This window comes from Lepidothrix coronata, unplaced genomic scaffold (genome assembly GCF_001604755.1).
Source record: "Lepidothrix coronata isolate B3197 unplaced genomic scaffold, Lepidothrix_coronata-1.0 Scaffold125, whole genome shotgun sequence".
NCBI lineage: Eukaryota > Metazoa > Chordata > Aves > Passeriformes > Pipridae > Lepidothrix > Lepidothrix coronata.
The window spans coordinates 1,839,489-1,859,306 of NW_016690305.1; the positions used below are offsets into that span (position 1 = coordinate 1,839,489).

At 47.2% G+C, this 19,818-nt stretch overlaps 1 protein-coding gene across 3 annotated transcripts in view; it reads right to left on the reverse strand.

Moving 5' to 3' along the window:
* Positions 1-19,818, reverse strand: part of PPP2R3A (protein phosphatase 2 regulatory subunit B''alpha) — a 56,660-nt gene that overhangs the window by 15,918 nt on the left and 20,924 nt on the right. For 2 of the 3 annotated variants that reach the window (XM_017826323.1, XM_017826324.1), the window contains 4 exons: positions 9,463-9,723; positions 7,120-7,223; positions 4,519-4,621; positions 2,673-2,747 (listed from right to left, as the gene is read on the reverse strand). In XM_017826323.1, the coding sequence (XP_017681812.1) occupies positions 2,673-2,747; positions 4,519-4,621; positions 7,120-7,223; positions 9,463-9,723 (543 nt within the window). Of the gene's footprint in view, positions 1-2,672; positions 2,748-4,518; positions 4,622-7,119; positions 7,224-9,462; positions 9,724-16,751; positions 17,172-19,818 lie in introns of those variants that run through there. The other variant, XM_017826325.1, reaches the window with a different exon arrangement.

Consider the following 19,818-nt stretch of genomic DNA (forward strand, 5'->3'; position numbering starts at 1 on the left):
GCCCCTTTCTATTTGCCCATTATCCTCATGTAATCGACCTCCAGGACCCAAACCATTGACAGATGAGTTCCAGTCCTTTCCCCAGTCTTCCCACAGAAGAACACAAGCAACACCACTTCTGGAAAACTCCACAAAGCTTTATTACCCCCTCCATCCTCCCCTTACACATTCCCATGGTCCCACTGCACAAGCTGAAGCACTTTTCCACAAGCATTGTATTTTAGGCTGCTTTAAGCTGACAGCTGTCCAACATGCAGTGCTAGCTCTGAGCCTGGGCTGAATGTTCTGGTAGAAGTCACACTTTAAAGCTTTACAACAAATGCCACATGTTATTCTGCAACATCTTCACCAGCCTCAGGAGTTGGTCTCTGTGGAAACAAACACAACTAATTTAGTAACACAATGGCTCACAGATATGATACAGATAAAATTCCAGCCTGGGGCATCCAAAAGGCACCTTTACAAGGTGCTGAGGTGGCAGTGAGAATTGAAAGGTGCATACACATCTTACCCATTCTGACTGTGAGCTCACTCTCCAGGTGATTTCAAGCAAGTGATGCTGTATCCATGAACACAAAGCCATGTCTCCTTACAGGCCTCACCTGTAACAAAAATAAACTGTAATTCTTGCACTGGCAGCAAACACAGCATTCTGTCACTGTAGGTAAGTATAAGGCACTCTACCTTGAAGCAATCAAAATGATCCAAGTAGTCTCAAAATCCAAGGGCAAAGCTGTCTCCTTCATTACCTCCTGGTGGAAATACTGGATTTTGTAACATTAGAGAGAAAAGTGCCAGACTGTCTGTGAAAGGAGAGGTGAGAAATATGAACTCCCACTGCTGCAGAGGGCCAAGTGCTGCCACTGCAGGAGGGCACAGCCTGCCCTGCCAGCCTGCCCTGCCTCTCCTGACCCTGCTCCAGCCAGGGAGGGCCTGGCTGTCGGCACAGACACCCCAAGCACGAGGAGGCTGAAGGACAGCTCACCTTAGTCAGGTTTGCTGCTGCACAGCCCTGGCCTCAGCCACAAGCACCACCTGCCCTGGCTGCACTTCTGTCCCAGGAGTGCAAACACTCAGTGCTAAAGGCTCTGACTGCAGCAGGAGAGCACTGTGAGGACATGAGCAGGCTCAGGGAGCACAGAGGAGCTCCATGTACTCATGGGGGTCTGGTTCTGTGACTGCTTTATGGTGGAGACAGAGGTGGTACCCGGGCACCAGAGAAGTGCAGAAGGAGAGAGGAAGAAAAAGGTGGTGCCCTTTAGTAGGAGCCTGCACTTCAGTTTTCTTGAAGTGTAACCTCAGCTTCACACAGCTGGTCTCTCAGACCACAACCCATGAGAACCAGAAAGTGCAGTGAGGGTGATCATGTGGCAGATTACCCTACAAAGACATTTGTTTCTTGCCTGAAAAATACAGAAAGAGTGTGTGACTTAAGAGGAACCCGTGGAGGCAGAGCACAGAGCTGCCTTTGTCAGCACCCAACAGGCAGCACCAGGACAATCACACGTGGCATCCCGAGCTGCTGATACTGCAGTCAGAAACCAACAGCAGTGTGACCTCAAACCTTTCAGCTCTCACCCCTCTGTGCACCTTGAACACCAAATACCAGAGTATATGTGCCACAGGCACTTTGCACACTCACCCACTCCTGTGCCTCCATAATTCCCTGGCCACTGCTCTGCCTGTGCTGGACAGTCACTGTGCTTTATGTGCCCTGCTCCATGGGGAGCATGTTCATCACACACTGGTGTTCACCGTCACGTTCAAGTGCATCTAAAACATTCACAGTTGGTTCCCTTTACACACCTCCATAAAACATTAGTGTGACAGTTCAGGGTTTGCCCAGGGAAAGTGTCTTTCTGCCATCTGCTCCTGACAGGAAAGGCCCAAGCCTGTGTGTGCCAGTGACCTCCCAGCTGCCTGTGTGGTGCAGCTGGTCCCAGGCAGGCCCTGGCAAACAAACAGGAGAAACCTTCAGCCCTGAGCCCTGCTGGGCTGCAGCTCCCACCAGGTCTGTCATTCTCTGAATTTGTTACTGCTGCACACATAAAACATCCTCACATTTATACCTTTTCTCCAGATTCATGTCCGACATGAGACAAGCTCAAAAAGAGTCCAAACTTACTCAGCCTAAGTGCTGACTGCAGCCTTGGAACAAAGCTACAGAACAAACCGCAGAAACAACCCCAGGCACAAGAGCTGGGAGGCATAGAAAGCCCAGGCAGGCCTTCTGGCAAGAGGAGAGCTGGATGGCAGATCCCTGTGTGCAATGGATGCTTTGTAGCAGGAACAATCCCAGGTTCTCCATGCCCAAGTGACAGAAACCTTCCTACAGGCAGCCTTCCATGTCTCAGCAGCCCAGCACAACTCAGGGTGACTTAGCAACTCTCAGAGACCAAAGAACCTCCATTCTCTTCATCAGGACAAAAAAGATGTTTTTATAGATTTGCTTAAGACCAGAAAGAATCATTATTAACCTTTTCAATAACCCCTTGTACACACAAGCAGGTTGGTTCTTCCTCTGGAAGCAGTTCCTAAAATACCTCATTGTCAGGCGTATTAAAAACACCTATTTTTTAAAAATAACTGAAGGGTTTGCTGATAGGAAGAGTGAGAGGTCCCAAAGGGAGGGCTGGCACAGTGATCCCAGGGGATCCAAGCAGGCAGCCTACCGTGGTGATGTACCGGGAATGGAACTCCGGGGCATCCTTCAGGAACGTCAGCCCAGGGTGAGTTTCCACCACATCCTGCAAGATAGAAGGAAGCCAAATGAAATAGGTTTTCTTCTCCTTATAATGTTGAGAAGTTACTGGGTTTTACCAACCAGTACTTTTGCTTACTCTTGAAACTGTATTTGCAGCATTAACAATAAAAGTGAAATGACATCTTTTAATCTATAAGTGAACCTTCTAGAATTACAAGTATAATACATTTTCTGAGCAATACGCACCTGTTGGGCCATTTTGATTTACTTAAGGACAGAAAAACAAAGGAAGAGAGTTAGTGAGTAGATGAAAACTCATTTTCATTGATGAGACAAAAATCAGTTAGTTGACCATGCAACTATCTCCTCTCCAAGACCTCTTTTTATCTCCATTCATTGAAGATACCAACATTTGTTAGAGCTAGGTCTCAGAAATGCACATTCCTTGAGAAAATCACATTTTATGTCCTTCACAACAATGAAAGCTCCGTGAGCCTCAGAATGCTCACAGATAGTAGTGCTTTTCCAAAATTTACTTCAAGTACCTGTGGAGATGCCTTTCTCCAGGCAAGTGAACCACTGGCCCACGGTGCCAAATCTGCACGAGCAGATACCGGAGAAACTGCTCAGATCCTGACTGGATCAGTTCAGGTCCTGCATGAACCAATGTCTGTGTAATTCCCACCTGTCTGACTCCTCTACCCCCCAAGAGTGTTGCAGATTTTGCTCTGCCTGTTCCCTGCCATGGTGCCCTCAGGGGTGCGACGTGACCAGATTTTGGGCAGTGTAACACCACGGCTGGTGGGATGGGGTAAGATGGTGTCACTGCACTTCCCTGACTGACAAACAGGACTGGACACGCCTTGGATTGCAGCAGGAGCTGAGAGGCAGAGCTGCAACCAGCCAGGAAAGGCAGCGTGTGCCCAGTGGGGAAAAGATGAAGAGGGACGTGACAAAATTTACCCACCACACCCCCACTTTTGTCTGAGAGACAGAAACATCCAATGCAGACACTCAACCTTTCCCCAAAGCAGCATCTCCACAGAGGTTTTGCCTCGAGGGCAATACGGTGGGAGAAATGTAGGGATATGTGGAAAAGACTGGAAAAAGTAGCAACAGAGGATCAGAGCAGGAGATGGATCTGATTTATAGAGAAACTATAAAGAAGCCCTAAAGCTACCCAGAGCCTGCCTAAATAGCCACAAATAATTAAAAAGTGATGCTGTTAAAAATGTCACGTGAATGAAAAGAAAAAAAAAAAAAGAAATTAAATCAGGATGCACAGATTAAGCCTGAATATTAGAGAAAAAATAAGCAGTGAGACTTGTGCAGCAGCAAGTTGAGAGGCATATACAGAACACTTGGAAGTGCGGGAATTTTGCCAAGATTTCTACATTATACTGTATCTGGTAGCCTTGCTAGACAAATTCAATTATAACTGTCTTGCCAAGCAACTTTTACAACTTTTCTAATATGCATTTATGTTGTGCTTGAGCATCAACAGCACCATGCATTTTCCCCAATACCCAAGTGGGGCAGATTTCAGCCTGGTTACCAGGCACTGATAAACATGAATCCTGACAAGACAGAAGAAACCACACAAAGCTTTGACAATCCTTTAGCAAGATTTACAGTTGGGTGGCATTTAAGCAAAACAGCCCACTTGAAATGCTTATTTCTTTTTCACTCCAAAATAAACCCCACTCAGGTGCTGTTCAAACCAAAGGTCTGCTTGCCCTTGGTAAACATTTAAGGACATGGAAATAAAGAAGCTGCAAAATGAAGGTGGCTGTGTCCCCACCCCTTCCCCGTACCTGGAGCAGTGGGATGAAGTCCTCCTGCTGTAGGTAGTCACAGCCAGGCTTGGCCAGGAGGGATGTGAACCTGGAAGCATCATCGTGGCAGTTCCGCAGGACTCTGTGGGAGAGGTGAGGAGTCACCCCAAGCCCCTGCCCCTCAGCACAGCCCCAGAGCACAGGTAGAGCAGGAGGTGCCCCAGCACTCCCCTCAGGCAGTACCCACACCCCAAGTCAGGCAGGAGCTCACCTCACACTACCAGCACACCCTCCAACACCTTTCAGCAGCACCAAGGTACCCAGAGGAGGTTTTTTCCATGTTTTAACACTGCTGTGGCAAACCAGGTTTCTTACTGGAGGCTGTTCTTGCTTTGATTCTGCAGCTACTCAGTGAGTAACCTGACTTTTCCAAATGCTGTCCACTCACTGCTCTCAGTGGAGTCAACAGCACCAACCCCCTGGGATCCCCCGAGACACCCTCCCCAGTGCAACCCTTTCCTAGAGCTCAATATTTGAGGGCATTGCCAAACCACAGCAACTGAATATTCACCCACAAAAATCACTTCTGAGAAGGACAAAGAACGTCCCTTGTTAGTTGGGCCCATGTGGCTGCTGTGCTCTGCAGCCATGGAGAGCAGCACAAGGGAAGCATTAGCAGGACTCAGGATTCAGAGAAGCCTGCAAACTCATTCCTTAGGTTGACAGTTTGCATCTGACACATCAATTCTTGGCTCTGCTTTCTTCTAATGCAAAATACTGCTGGTCAAAGGTATCACAGTTACTTAATTCACTCCAAACAGAAAAACTCATGAAAAGAGCAACTCCATGACATTTACCAAATACTGGATATATCAGACACTTAGTTGTTCACATGGTATAAGGGAAACAATAAATTACTCAGAAAATCACCCTGTTTTTTTTAAGAACCGTGAAAATACAAATGTTAGTTAGTTATTTACTGTGATTAGTCACCACCTCCCTCTCCTGAAAGTGTACAAACACAACACTGAACTGCAGAGAAGTCACTGGAACTTGTTTCCTGCTAATTCTGGCCTCCTTACTCTACGAAAAGCAGTCTTTACAAAAAAAAAAAAAGGCTTTTTTTAAATAAGCAAAGAAAGATTAGATTTAGCAATCCTTTGGCTGCACATGCATATCATGGTAACTGTCAACTGACAGATACATTCTAAATCAGCTGCAGAAAAACGTGCTAATGTTCTAGCTTAAAAAAATCTGGCACACAAAGAAGAATCCCAAGGCCATGTTTTAGCCACGAACTAAACGATCTGACATTCAGGAGTATTTTCTATTCAGCTATTACTATAGACTTGAGGAGATCAGTGAGCATGGAGCATTTTGAAAGCCAGGTCACCTACTAAGGTGCTTGAAAACAGGCTTCAGCAACAGAAGATACCTGTTTTAGAGCTACACCTGTCCTCACAGAGCTCAGCCCAGCTGTACCAGGAACATTATATTTCTTCTGCCTTGCATGTTTCCAGTAAAGATTTTGTAAATGGCAAAGGGAAGAGGAGGGGGGAAAAGGTTTTCCTAAAATGAGCAATTCAAGTGAGAAAAGCATAGAAAGCTTGAGTTGGAAAAGGGGTGGCTAAAAGGATACAGAAGAGGGACATGACCACAGTCTGCAAATATCTGAAGGACGTGAAAATCAGAGGAGTGAAAATATGTGGTATCATACATGAGGGATTAATTAGGAGTAATTGGAGGAACCTAAGGAAGGAAATATATTGTCTGTGTCAAGACAAACGTAGTGATCACAGTCACCCCTCACATTTTTGCACTTTTGCCAGGGTAACTAGAAGCTGTTTTGACAACATCATCATAGGAAATATGATGATATGATTCCCTTTGGGAATTCAAGGTTAAAGGCTACTTCAAGAATCTGAAGAGGAACCATTAAGTAAAAAATTAGAACTCTCTCTGGAGAGGAGATGGAGATGGTGTTCAGGTGTTTCACAAAGCAGACTAAAGCCTGAATTGCCCTGGGGGAGAGTGTGTTCCATGTCACACCTCCACTCCCAGCACATCCAGAGCTCTCATTTCCAAGGGCAGCCCTGGCAATGGGATGTGCAAGGGATTGTCAAACCCCATGGATTTTTATGCTTGAGGAAGGTGGGAACTATTAAAGCTCCCAGAGTATCCACTTGTATGACGATGCTTTATTTTATATTCCTTCTTCCTGTCCTGGAACACAGTCACCCACCTCCTCTCCCAATTCCCAAATGGCCCTCCCTTGGTGCTCCAGTGTAGCAGCAATGAGGCCCATGATTAACACGTCCAAAATCCACTGACACCTGTCAGCTATCTCAGAAGAGCTGGCATATTCCTGGGGAGTGTGTTGGGATATTTTATATGCCAGCTAGACCCAAACAACTTATCATCTATACAATTGCTTACAAGTCTGTTGATGCCACATGGAAACAAGTGTTCAGAGAGTTTCAGGGGAGAAAACTGAAGCTGATGGAGATTTTCAGCCATTTAAAGAAGAGACAATGATTTGAAAATTCTGGCAGAGAATAAGTAAGGGGAAAAAAATAAAAAGACTTCTGTGGCAGGCTGCTCTCTTTTTCCAGGGGGAGAAGTTGGCATTGCTGTACTCACTTTCTCCACATGGACACAAAGGAGTGCACAGATACCCCTCCTGTCCTCTCTCCTCCTGATGCACTGAACAGAGGTGCTTTCCAGTAGAGTGGGCAGCCACAGACCTGTAAGGAAACACCAGGATAAAGAGGAATACAAGAGCAGTCCCAAGAGGAGCCTGCCTGTTTACACACCAAACTCACCATCGAGGCTTGACATGAGGGAAATAAGGTGGCAGTGGCTTTCTGACTGACCTGTGTGCCATCTGCTGTGTGCCAGGGTTGAGAATTCACCAGTAACTTTCTACTTGGTGCTTTGTTAAGCGGCTGGGAAAAGGATCAGGGACTATCAATGTCTTAAACTTTGTCTTAAACTGAGCTGTTCAGCAAAATTCCCTACCAAGTGCAATGGAGGGAGACAGGCACCTCCTGCCACTCACAGCAGCTCCCTCACAGACCTACCTGACCCATTCCCTTATGGGCTCACTTCTCACTGGCAGCCAGGGAACCTCAGTTCTAATGAGAGACAATCAATGGTTAAATGCCTGGAGGTGAAGTAATTCCCATCCCATGGTTTTCAGTGCAGTGCCTCCCACCCAGCCCAGCCTCTTTTCCCAACACTGCTGGATCTCAGCAGGGTAACACAAATGGGAATGAACAAATGGAAAGAGGTTGATTCCAGCAAAAGGACTCTCTGAACAGCACTTCTGACCCAGGCTCTGCAGAGGCTGCTGCTCTCAGAATGGCCATCAGTGAGAGCTCAGGCATTCTGGACTCCCCAGGGCCTCAGCAAAGCAGGCTTGAGGATGGTGCCAAACAGCTGCTCACGCCATCAGGCATCTCCTCTTCACCACAGAGACCTTCCCAGCCACTGTCCTGACTCCAGACAGGCATCAGAACTTCCACAAAACACTGGCCTTGCAGGGAGTGCAACTGGCTCCGACCAGGCACAGGGAAGGAGGATATCACAGCAAATGCAAGGAGGAGTATTTTGAAGCAGGAGCTGAGGCATCATTTCTGCCTTCCCCACAAGGCCTTCTTCACATCTTCTATGAAGCAGGACTATCCTGCAAGTCCATTCTCAGCTTCTGTCCAGGCTTCTTGGGGAATCTCAATCAGCCCAAGAACTGCTTTTGGATTTAGCCATCCCTGTCAGGCAACTGTGCTTCCACAGGCATTCAGCTCCTCTGAGAGAACTAGGACATTTAATTTTTTTGTTTCCTGTGTGTAGCTGGTTCTGAAGCATTTATTTCAGAGCCCCAAAGCTGTACCACTGTCAATAATGCCATGGAACAGAAGCAGCCTGAATGGCTGCTAAATGCTAAACAACAGCTAAATGGCATGAAGCACATCCAGGTGGAGACCAGGAAAGGCAGGGGTCTCTTCTACACCAGCCTCCTGCTTTGAACATGACAGGACCCACACAGTTGCCTGTCTTGTCATTAAACCAGTTTCAAACCTTTTTTGGTCAATCAAAGAAGGTTTTCTATCTATATTTTCAGAGCAGGTTTACAAATAACGTGCCTGGATTCCTCAAAAAACAAACAAAACCAACCTAGTCCCTCCTTTCAGGAAAACCCTCCTTCTTGGAAAACAAGTGCTGCTCTTGGGAAGAAAACCACTGCTCAACTTACAGTGCCAGAGATGCATTCAGGGCAGGCTGAACAGACAAGATGTGTCTGACAACTGCTACTTTTAGATCAGCAGCACTGAAAACCACAGCTGGAGAGAGGGAGGGAGATAGCAGGGACCATCTGCACTGAGCTCCCACACAAGTGCTGGGGGCTGTTCCCTGGAGCCAGAACTCCTCAGCAGCCTGGGACTCCTGTGTCATGGACACTGAATGTACATCTCAGGGGCTGAGGGCTCACTGAGCATCTCCCTCCTCCGTGTCCAAGGAGGTGGAGGTTTGGGAAGTGCTTTCCCACCCAGCACTGCAGCAGCACCCTCAGCTCAGGCCCAGCCCAGGGGGACAGCTACAAAAAGCCCCAAAAAAGGCAGCTGGCACCACCTGAAGCCACAGAGGCACAGAAGTTTCTGCCATCTTCTGAGCAGAACTATGGAGGGACAGAAGAACAAAATGCCATTTGTATTTGCTGAAAATCTGAGAAAACCATTTTGTAAAGCAAAGCAAGGAGGAACACATACATCTAATGTGACAACCAGCAAACTGAGCTCAGTTTGTTTACTATAATCTAAACAAAAAACTTCAGCACAAAAGGAAAATAGTTCTTTTTCCCCCTAAAACAGCTGCGGAATGATTTGCTTTCATTTCATTCTTTCTCTCCCAAAAATTAAAATCCTAGAGAACAGAACCACAGAACCATCAAGGCTGGAAAAGACCTCCAAGCCCATCAATAGTTACCTTAGCAATTTTCCCCATTTCACAGACGTTTGCCTTCTCATCTTCAAACTCTGAAAAGGCCTCTTCAACCCTGGCAATGATTTCCTCGTGGTTAGTGCAGACATTGGGAAGTCCTTTAGGGAAGTAGAAACGTGGAATGTTTATGGACAAGGGGGCACTGCTGGTGGCTTTATTCACAGGCAGGAGAGTGCAAGGGCCAACTGAGGGCTTCAGGGGGGCTAGGGAGGGAGCTCCAGGCTTCTTCTCTTGTTTACTTTGAACCTGAAAAGATAAGGAATAACAAACACCTTTTAACAGCACGGCACACAGAGCAGGAAAACACTGCTTGTGCTCCCAGGGATTAGAGAAAATTAAACCCACCACAGGGATAAAAATGCATGTCTTAAATAGTCCATTAAAAATTCCTGCTTTATGAAACACCGCAAATTTAGGGAATGTCACACCTGCTTTGATGCTGTTGCTGTGCATTTGACATGTGTAACTCTGGATTATGACTGATCACAACACTCTGCAACTCAGCAACACCACACACAAGGACAAGGTTATTTCTTCTCATGCTGGCCTGTGTTGTCACTTTGCCCCATAAACAGCAAAGTATCAAAACCTGCTCTTTAGTATTTCCCCTTAGAAATAGAGCACCCACCCACACAAACATCTTGCCTCAAGTATGACCAAAGTTACCTTCACAACAAGGACATTTTCTACCCCTTGGGAACACAATCAGCTTTGACAAAGCACTGCTTCACAGACAAATTAAGAAAAGATTTGCTTTCTCAGTTTCAGGAAGTCCTTCATTATGTGCCCAACTCCTACAGTCCAAGACCTGATTCTGTTACAAGTACTAAGCACTGGGAAACCAATTTTCCCATCAGAATTAGGAGCAGCCAGCACAGTGCCATTAGGCACCCCCTGGATGTCTTTTCCTATCAGTCTTCCCCTGTTTGTAGTAAACACATGGCTGATATGGGGATCCCCCTGGATCACCTCTCCAATGGATCCCTAGATATGAGGTTCCCCCCTGGATCACCTCTCCAATGGATCTCTAGTTCCAGCCCTACATCAATGCTTTTCATCACAGGCAGGATTTGTATTTAAGCACACAATAAGATCCTAAACCAGAGAATTTTTCTGACATGGGAGGGAATATTTTTTCAGCTTTGACAAGCAGTTACAGTATAAGCAGAATTCAGCTGCTGGAATGCCAAGGGCTGACGAATTCCCTGCTCCCCCATGAAGACACTATTCCTTGGGAACAGGCAATAGGCTTTCCCATTGCACAATGGTTCCACTGCAGGAGTTATTATTAATGTAACAACATATGTGATAAGGCTCAGAAGGCAACAGTCAAGTAAATACAGCTGCGACTTTCAGTTTGTTTATTCTGACTGTTTCCAAACAAAATGGTTTGAGGATAAAGCAGCCAAGTCTGAGATCACTAAATGCAGGAGAATGTATATGATGAACAAACTAAACTCTTTGCCTTATTAATTTCCATAAACTTGGAGCTTTTTTCTTAACACACACTGGATCCCCCCCAGCCTACCATGGGTTTGCTCTCAGGAAGGTGAAGAAGTGAGAACTGTAAAACCTTCCTTAAGCCCTGTTTTTACCTGCAGTTTATAATACTTTATAACCCAGTCCTCAGAGACCATGAGGAAGGCTTTTCTCCTCTTCACTCCCCTGCTTCACTGCTCTTTCTTTAAACGAGGAGGACCTCTCATTTCCCAAAAGCTGTCCCACTCAGGAGCAGGGACACTGGCACACATGCCAGCCAAAGTACACTTCTGTTCTGGATCAGCTCTGTACAGAACATATTAACCTGGAGTCTGGGACTCCGAGTTTTCCTCTCCCGTGTCTTAAAACACAGGAAAAGCTGAAGCTCACTTTCAGCCTTCAATATTTCTATCAATACCTGTGCTCAGAGTCTGAACAGTCCTCAAGTGTAGCTCTCAACCTTTGGAGAACAGGCCTGATCACCCCCATCTGTTCTCCCTCCCATCTTCCTTGGTTTTTCCTGCTCTCTCACATACTGCACCCCTCTGGGTCTGATCCTGAGAGATGCTGGAGCCCAAAGTGGGCCAGCTCTGAGCCCCAAAGTGTTCCTGGGGCTCAGCAGGGCTGTAGGACGGGGGAAGCACCAGCCCTGGTGACTCTGTCCCACAGCAGAACAATGCAGGTGACCCGAGGTGGTGGCAGGGGTTAAGCTGGATGCTCCCTTTGGGATCATGGAACACACCCCTCTCCTGGCTGCCTTCTGCTCTTTCCTCAGCAGAGTAACAGAAGCAAAGCCCAGTTAGGCTGGGTGTGCCTGGGGAGGGGGATCTGACCTGGAGAACTGTCCCACAGCCCCACTTGTGCCTTCACCACCCCCCTCCCACCCTGCTGCCCTGCCCAGCCAGGACCAACTCCCTCAGCAGTTTTCCCTTTTGGATCCCAGCAGAGGGAAATCCCTGCCGGTCCCTCACAGCACCAAACAATGCAGGGCTGGAACAGACCCCGAGGTGCCACTGCAGCCACTTGACTTCTATAATAGGACTTGACAGGCCCTTCTCACAAACAGGTTTATTGCTCCCTGATCTCTGCATCCCACAGGCACTCCAGGCTGCCAGTGCCCTGAGGAACCAGGAGGAATGACTCAACTGGAACAAAAACTACCACAAACCAAGACGGTCCTTCAAAGGACTCTGACACTTCACTTCAGCAATAGATCCCCCTCCCTTGCGTTACAAGGGAATGATAAAATCGTATTTTTCCTCTCTTGGAAGGGGCAGAGACATCCCCCAAGCAGACCACAGCAGCACTGTGCCATTTTCCTCCTCTTCTGCACACCACATACACCCCAATAGGGCACAAGAGCTGATTATCCTGTAACACCACTCATCCCCTCTGCCCAGGTCTCCACCTCCCAAAAACCAAAGCAATTCCTCCTCCTCCAGGGACTCCCAAAGCCAGAAACCAGCTGGTACCAGCTCACACAAGCCACAGCGCCAGAAGCTCCATTAATTTCCTGATCCACAACCACCACACAATCCAGAAGGTTAGAGATCTCCAGGAGAAATACAGGGAATTCTGCCAAGCCTCAGAGTAAGGACCCAGTGCAGGTTTGCAGCTGCCCTTCCCAGTGAGCCTGACTCCCTGACCCTGCTCAGGCCCAGACAAACGAGGTGAGGCTTTGCTCAGGGATGGCTTCTCTTCAGATTCTACCTCAGGAACAGGTAGAATATATTTCTTATATAAGAAATGAGCTGTCTGACACAAAGAGAAAACAGCAACTGCCCCTTGAGGATCCTGTTCCCCAGAACAATCTTACAAGTCAATACTCTAGGATGGGCATAACCAGATGTGAGCCCCTGTGAGGACAACTGGAAGTTAATCACAACTTTTCGTGGAAAAAAAATTAAGGAAGTGGTATGGAGGCAAATTCTGTGGGAATTCCTTGGAAATAAACACCTTCTTATTGAAAAAAAAAAAAATGGCCTTAAATGTTCTTTGCTTAGTGGAACACACTTCTCCAACAGGGATGTGCATTTTTGGAAAGGACAACTAAGAAAGAAAAACTACAAATACTTTAATAAATCTTTTAGGTTTGTTACCAATAGCCAACAGACTTTTTTTTTTTTTTTTTGCTCAAGAGGAAGGTGAAATCAAAGCCCATTTTTAAACACTGCTCTATAGCATTGTGTAATTTACCTTAACTAAAATCTGTCCATCCGCTATATCATCTTTTGCCAGTCATACAATTTATTTATGGACAGACCAAAATAGTGACGTGTGTTATAAATAAACCAGACAGAACTACAGCCTCATTGTAGCTACAAAACAAAGCACAGACCAAAGCTCTGCCATCCCAGCCCGTCTCCCAGGGATGTGCCAATCCCAGCAGAGAACTCCATGGAAGGAAGCAGCAGCATATCAAGTGCTCAAATCCTTTCTGCTCCTTCCTCCTGGTCCCGATGTCCACCAGGGTCCCAGATAATATATTTACCAGTTTCTTGCTGTTTTTTCCAAAGGGATTCTGTAATCCTCTTTTCTAGGGTACAGTGACTCAGCCTGGGCTCTCGCAGTCCACAGAGCTGACTTCATGTCTCCTTTCATTTTTCATAGTTCCTGCCTTGCTGGAGTGTGATGGCAACTGGACACAGGCCATCCCCAACGCTCATCACTTCTCCAGAGCTGCTTTGTGTCTATGGCCCGAGACCTTCCCCTCCTTTTCCTCCCTGAAGCCCTTTCCCATCTCCTTCCTGATGCCTCTTTCCTACCCATTTCTAAGGACAGTAAGAACAACAAAGGCTCATCTGCACATGGCTCCAAACGGCACAGAGCTGTGAGAAAATGATTTCTGCAGAGAACCTTTTCTACAAGGAAACATAAACTCACCCGCAGAAACCAAGTCAATCACAGCAAAACAAAAACGAAAACAAACTCGACCTAAGCAACTCAGAAGCACAAAAGGATTGAGGTGGGAAGAGACACAGAGCTAATTCTAAGGTTTGATCAAGCTCCTCATGCCCTTTTCCAGTGGAATTTTGCACCCCCAGGTCTCACATGTCTCCACTGACAAGTGTGCCTATGGATCTTGCACATGGGCTTCCCATGACTGGTGGACTTCAGCCCACACTTCAAATGCTTCCCTGAAAACTCCATGGAGAAAACAGGCAGGGTGCATCCAGATTACCCTAGAAAGGAAGACACAGGTGGATATAACCCCCCTGCAATTCTCCCCTGTCCTGAGGTGCAGATGACACTTGCCTGGGGGGGAGGCTGGCACGGTGACAGGCGGCACCTCAGGGGCAAAGGCCCCGACAAACTGTTCAAATACTTCCAGCAGAGAAGGTGCCCAGTTCTCCATTGTGGACAGTGATCCCAAGCACCAGTTCAGGCTGGGACCCCTCTGGCTGAGCAGCAGCCCTGCAGAGCAGGCTGTGGATGGAATGGTGTGTCCCGGGCTGAGCCGGAGCCTGCAGGGGGGTGCTTACAAATAGGGCAAACCATGTCCTACTCTGCACCAGGAGCAGGGCCAGGAGAGCACGAGCACTTATCTCCTCTGGGGCTGCATCTGCATTACTGTGACCAGTTTGGGACCTTCATTTCAAAAAAAAAAAAAAAAACGATGGGGAGAAACCAGCCAGAGACGTTCAGGAGGGAAATCCAACAGGCAGGGTCGGGATCGGGTGGCAGGAGGGACTGAGGGGCTGGGGTGGCTCTCTGGCCAGGCAGAGGGGAAGCCAAGGGATGGGCCAAGAACGGTCTGCAGCTCTTGGAAATGCAGTTACAGCAGAGATGGAACCAAACTCTGTAGTGGTACCTGGTATAAAAGGGGCAATGGCCATAAAGTGCAACTCGGGAGGGTTAGGCTGGAGGACACTGAGGGTAATACAGCCTGCAGGAGGTCACTGGAGGGGGGTGGGGGAACCCCTATCCTTGGGGAGTTTCCAAGACTTGGAGAAAGCCAGTGCTGATGTGACCCAGTGTTAGAAATACTCTTCTTCCACGTGAGATGTTGGATTAGAGACCCCCATTCCTCCCAGCCTCGCTATGGGAAGCCCTCTGATCTTGCCATAAATAGTCCTGCAAACAATAAGCACCAGAACTGAACAGCTCTTGAGACAGGGGTTACCAAAACCCTGCTCCTCCCTTCCTGCCTGGCCAACACCTCCGTGTTCCACAAATCACCCCTCACTCAGCTCTGCTCCCTCTCACCACTCTGGTACCTTTTCACCTGCGAGCACGTTTGTGTTCTTAGTGAGCCCAGTTCCCTCTGCTCTCTGGTCAACCTGAGCCACCAGGTACAGCCCCACAAGGCACAAGAGTCAACATCTCACTGCTGCAACTGGGACAGCCCCCATCCCTGTCCTGCACTCCCAGGTGTTTGGTGATTCCGTGTCCCAAGTGCCAGCTCCAGAGCTCGCCAGACCCCGCTGGGAACCCATTTAACCCGCTTGGAAAGGCAGAAAATAGACTTGGCTTTGGTGCTGGATGATATTCTGCAGCGTTATGAGTTAAGCCAGGTCACAGAAAGGCCTGTGGAACCCAGGGCAAGGCAGGGGGGACATGCAGTGAGGAGGCAGCAAGAGGAACAGGCACTGAAAGAAAGAAGAGGAAGGCCATTTTCCAGCTGCAGCAGTTCACTTGCCTTGGATCTGCAGCCACGGGGCACTTATTCCCGATGCATTTAGGTGCTGCTCCTGCTTCAGACCAGGCCCGGGGCTCGTGGACCAAAGGCCTGTCAGTTTTTCCAGCTGGTCTAGCGGGAGGTCTCAGCTCTCTCTCCCTGCACAGCCTGCCCCGGTGATGTCCTCGGGGTCAGCCCCGCTCTGCAGAGCGGGTTCAGCTGTGCAGCTCTTGTCAGTCTGCTCCCAACTGCTCCCGGCCCGCCCAGGCCATTACTGCACATTATTACCTCATGCAATCCTCCCCCAGGGAGGGAAAAACACACGTTCCAGAGATTAACCTCCAGACATCCTTTAACCTGTCACCAGAAAGCATGAAAACACGGCCCACAGTGTGCTCTGCAGCAATTTTAATGGCTCCTTCTTAGGAAACAGCTGCACCGCTCCTCATCTCAACTTTTTAACTTCTCACTGGGTCACCGATTATTTAAATGGAGATGAAGCTCAAGATGGGCTGATTTTAGCACATTGTGATCCCCTGTAAATCTGCAGTGACTACACGTCCATTTGGTGTCCTGGCATAAATTACTCCAATCTGTTGTCCCAGGAATCAAGTATAGCAGCTGGGATTTACCAAAAACAGACAGCCATGGCACCATTTCCACTTCTTTGGCTACACCTCCATGATCTGTGATCTACACAATCTATGATCTCCTTCAGCCACAGCCCAGAGAGAGCAGGGGACAGCACAAAGAAGCACCTTGTGATGGTAAAATTACAAAAGCTGAAGCCAGGTAGGATAGTCTGAGCACAGATTTGCACAGCTGAGAGCACAACCCACTACAGACACCAGAACACTGTGGTTCTTCCACATGCAACAACAGTCAGAGCAATCACATACATAGAGGTATTTAAAAAAAAAAACAACACAGGAAATAATTAAGTCTTACACTACCTCTCCCCATTATTAAATCACTGCCCTTGCTGTTAATTTTCCCTCTTGTTTACAAAGACATTTTAACTCTGCAATCTAAGCCTGGAAGGTTTATTTTTAAACCTGCTGGTATCTAGCTGCAAATAACTTTCTGCAAATAGCCACGCCTAGAGGGGACACAGATTGATCCTCTGATCCAATAAAAAATACAAAGAAAAGGAAAAAGAAATGCCAAGCGTTCAAACCTGGGCCTGCTGGAAGGACTTCAGCCGCCTCTTGAACCGAGATGGAAGAACAAAGTCACAGCCCTTGGCAAGGAAAGCCAGTTCCCCTCCCAAGTCTGGGTCCCTCCGCAGAGAACTCTCCTTGATCATCATTCTGGGCAGCTCCCAAGCAGATGTTGCCCTTTCCAGGAGGAGACCACGGCAAGACCAGCACGTTGCTTTCTTGGTTTGGATTTTTTACAGGCAAAAAATGGCAAATGGCTTCAACATACTGTGTCTTCTCTCTCTTCACAAGGACAACATCTAGAGGTTTTATCTCACTCCTGAAGCCAAAGTTCCCTACTTTAACCAATATTCAAAGTGTCTTTCAGTACCATCAGGATCTTCTGCCTTCTTGTAATACTTTAATTGAGAAACATGATCTACAACTGAATCTATTTCCCTGCTGGCTACATGACAGACAATCTGTCCTTGGCTTGTAATAGGCCAGGGGTAACATGGGAAAGGAAGCTCCCACCACCACCACCAGGAGCACTAAAATTAGCTGCACTGCAGGAGTGGCTAAATATACCATCTCCCCCAACAGCTCCTACTTTGTGTCCCAGTGCTGAGACCCGAGGTGCTCGCTTGGACCAGCCAGACCCAGCTGGAGTTAAGCCAAGCTCAGGCAAGGCCCCTGTGTGCAGCATGGCCGTGGTTTGAGGTCCTGCTGATGAGGGGATGAGGCAGAGGATCACCATCGGTCCCCACTCTTGACCGAAGGCTGCAATTTTCAAAAGACATCAATTTTTCCTTCTTGCTTGGAAAAAGCAAATCATCTGGTTCCTTAATGCCAAGCAAGCACACAATTATGGATGATCTTGGATAACAAGCTCAGGCATTCCAAAGTGGTTCCTAAGTAAAGGTTTTCTTACAGACACCAAATGCATCACCGTTTTATTCCCTCTCCCTGTAACTCTGACGAGGCAAAGGCAAAGCAGTTCTCAGGGGACAAGAGTCTGCTCTTCTTCTGCACAGCTCAGAGCAAGCAGCCTCCAAACCCTTGCTCAGACTTTGTCCAGGCTTGCTAGAAGCGTGTTCTCCCTCTCCTGTCCTGAGAATGGTGCTGGACAAAGGCCTAAATCCAATTCTTACCACACCAAATGGATGCAGTCCCATGGCCTGCTTTCCCTACTTGACTTTAAAACCTTAGAAAGCAACCTGGCAAAGTAGCCAAGTTCAACAGCACAGAACAACATCTGATTTGTAGCTAGGAGGGCTTGCTCAGGATACTGCATTTGAAATAAAAAGGTCTCACTGAGCCTCACAAACAGAAACCTTTTAATGGACATGTGCCTCTGGTGTCCTTTTCCTGGGTTCCTGTAGACAGCCCTGGGTTAACACGAAGCCCAAATGAGTACAAAGCCTAACAGGGTAGGAGGATGAGGATGGGAATGAAAAAGGAGCTCCAAAACCAAAAGGCAAGCAGGAATGTTTTAACTGGAACTGCGACTGAGCGAAGGACGCACAGATCCATACGCAACACATTTGGAATAAATTTGGGGTTTCTTACTCGGACAACTTTTTTCTAAACATCAAGGCAATGCCTAAAGAGCCCAGGAGGCTCCATGTGCTGGGAGTGCTGCACATCTCACACAGCAGCATATCAGGAGGTGACTTATCATAAATCATCTGCAGCAAGTGATGAAATACTTCATCTCCAATTGAACTCTCACCCTGTTCACAGACTGCAGAGGGAATGAAGCCCTAAGAACCTCTCACCTTCATCCAGACCAGCTCCAGAGGCCTTTGACAGATGTATTACTTTTCATTCACAAATTAACCAGGCACAAAGGAGTCTGGAAGCTTGGGAGATTTTGCACCGATAACCTGGAAAAATACAAGTAATCCAGAGGCAAGGCTGGCTGTGTCTGAATTCCAATGGCTTGGAATAGCAGGTTTCTAGGATGGTACTTCCTATCCTCAAAGCACACAAGGTGGGTATAAATAAAGACATAAATGTGCAGTACTGTGAGAAGTGGACAGCAAGAGAATCTTGTATCAACAGCTCCAAAGTCCACTGGGCAAAAACCCCCAGGAAAATCTGATCTCAACAGCCAGAGCAGCTGAACCACAAACTCAAACTCCTCCTTGCTGGGACCCAGTTTAAAGCACAAAGGTGAGAGATGGCAGATCCCTTCACAGGTCTCCAGAGCACAGAGAGAATCCCACCTGTGCCTGAAGCTGGTGTTACTCCTAAGAGATCTGGGTGATTAAATCACTCCAGGACTGGCTGCACCCAAAGCCTGGCTCCACAACCCAGTGTCCCTGCAGAGCTGAGCAGAGCTCCAGCTCCAGCTGCTTTCAAAACACACTGAACTTCTCCAGCAACAGCCTGACTTTGTCTGCGGTTCAGAGTCAGCCAGGCTGAAAAACTCAATATGTATCACCAGGCTCTGTTTCACCCACCTTTAGATGTTACTTCAACATAAATTAACCTCACACAAGCAGAGGCTGGATCTGCCCTGATTACAGAAGGTGCCCACATATGAACATGTCCCTAAGTGTTTGGTCCCAGGCTTTTTACTCTTTAATTTAATCTGATTTAATTTTCTATTCCTTTGCCATCTTTCATTCTGAGCTACTTTAAGATTCACTTAATATTTGCATTTGTTTCAATAATTATTACCAAACAAGAAAAAAACCCATTGTTTTTCACTATTTGTGTCTAGAAGTAATGAATAATTAATGCTTGAGAAGAGTGCAGATTGTGTGTATAGCTTAAATGACAGATATTATCAATATCTAATCAAAACATATTTGTAACATATGTAAGATGAAAGCTGATTTTCCAGAAGTTTCACATTATGTTTTGGATGCATATTGAGAATAAATGTACATTTCAGGACAAAGTTAAAGTTATTATGACATTATAGAAGCCATTTCTCACAATTAATCGCCCCACACAAGATCCTTCATAAGCATATCACTAAATTTGCAAAACACAAAAGCACACAGAATTATGAGGGGGCAGAACTACAAAGCTGTCAGGTCGACCTAAACTTCACATGGTTATGAAACAGTTGTTTCCACTCAGAGCCTCCTTAGG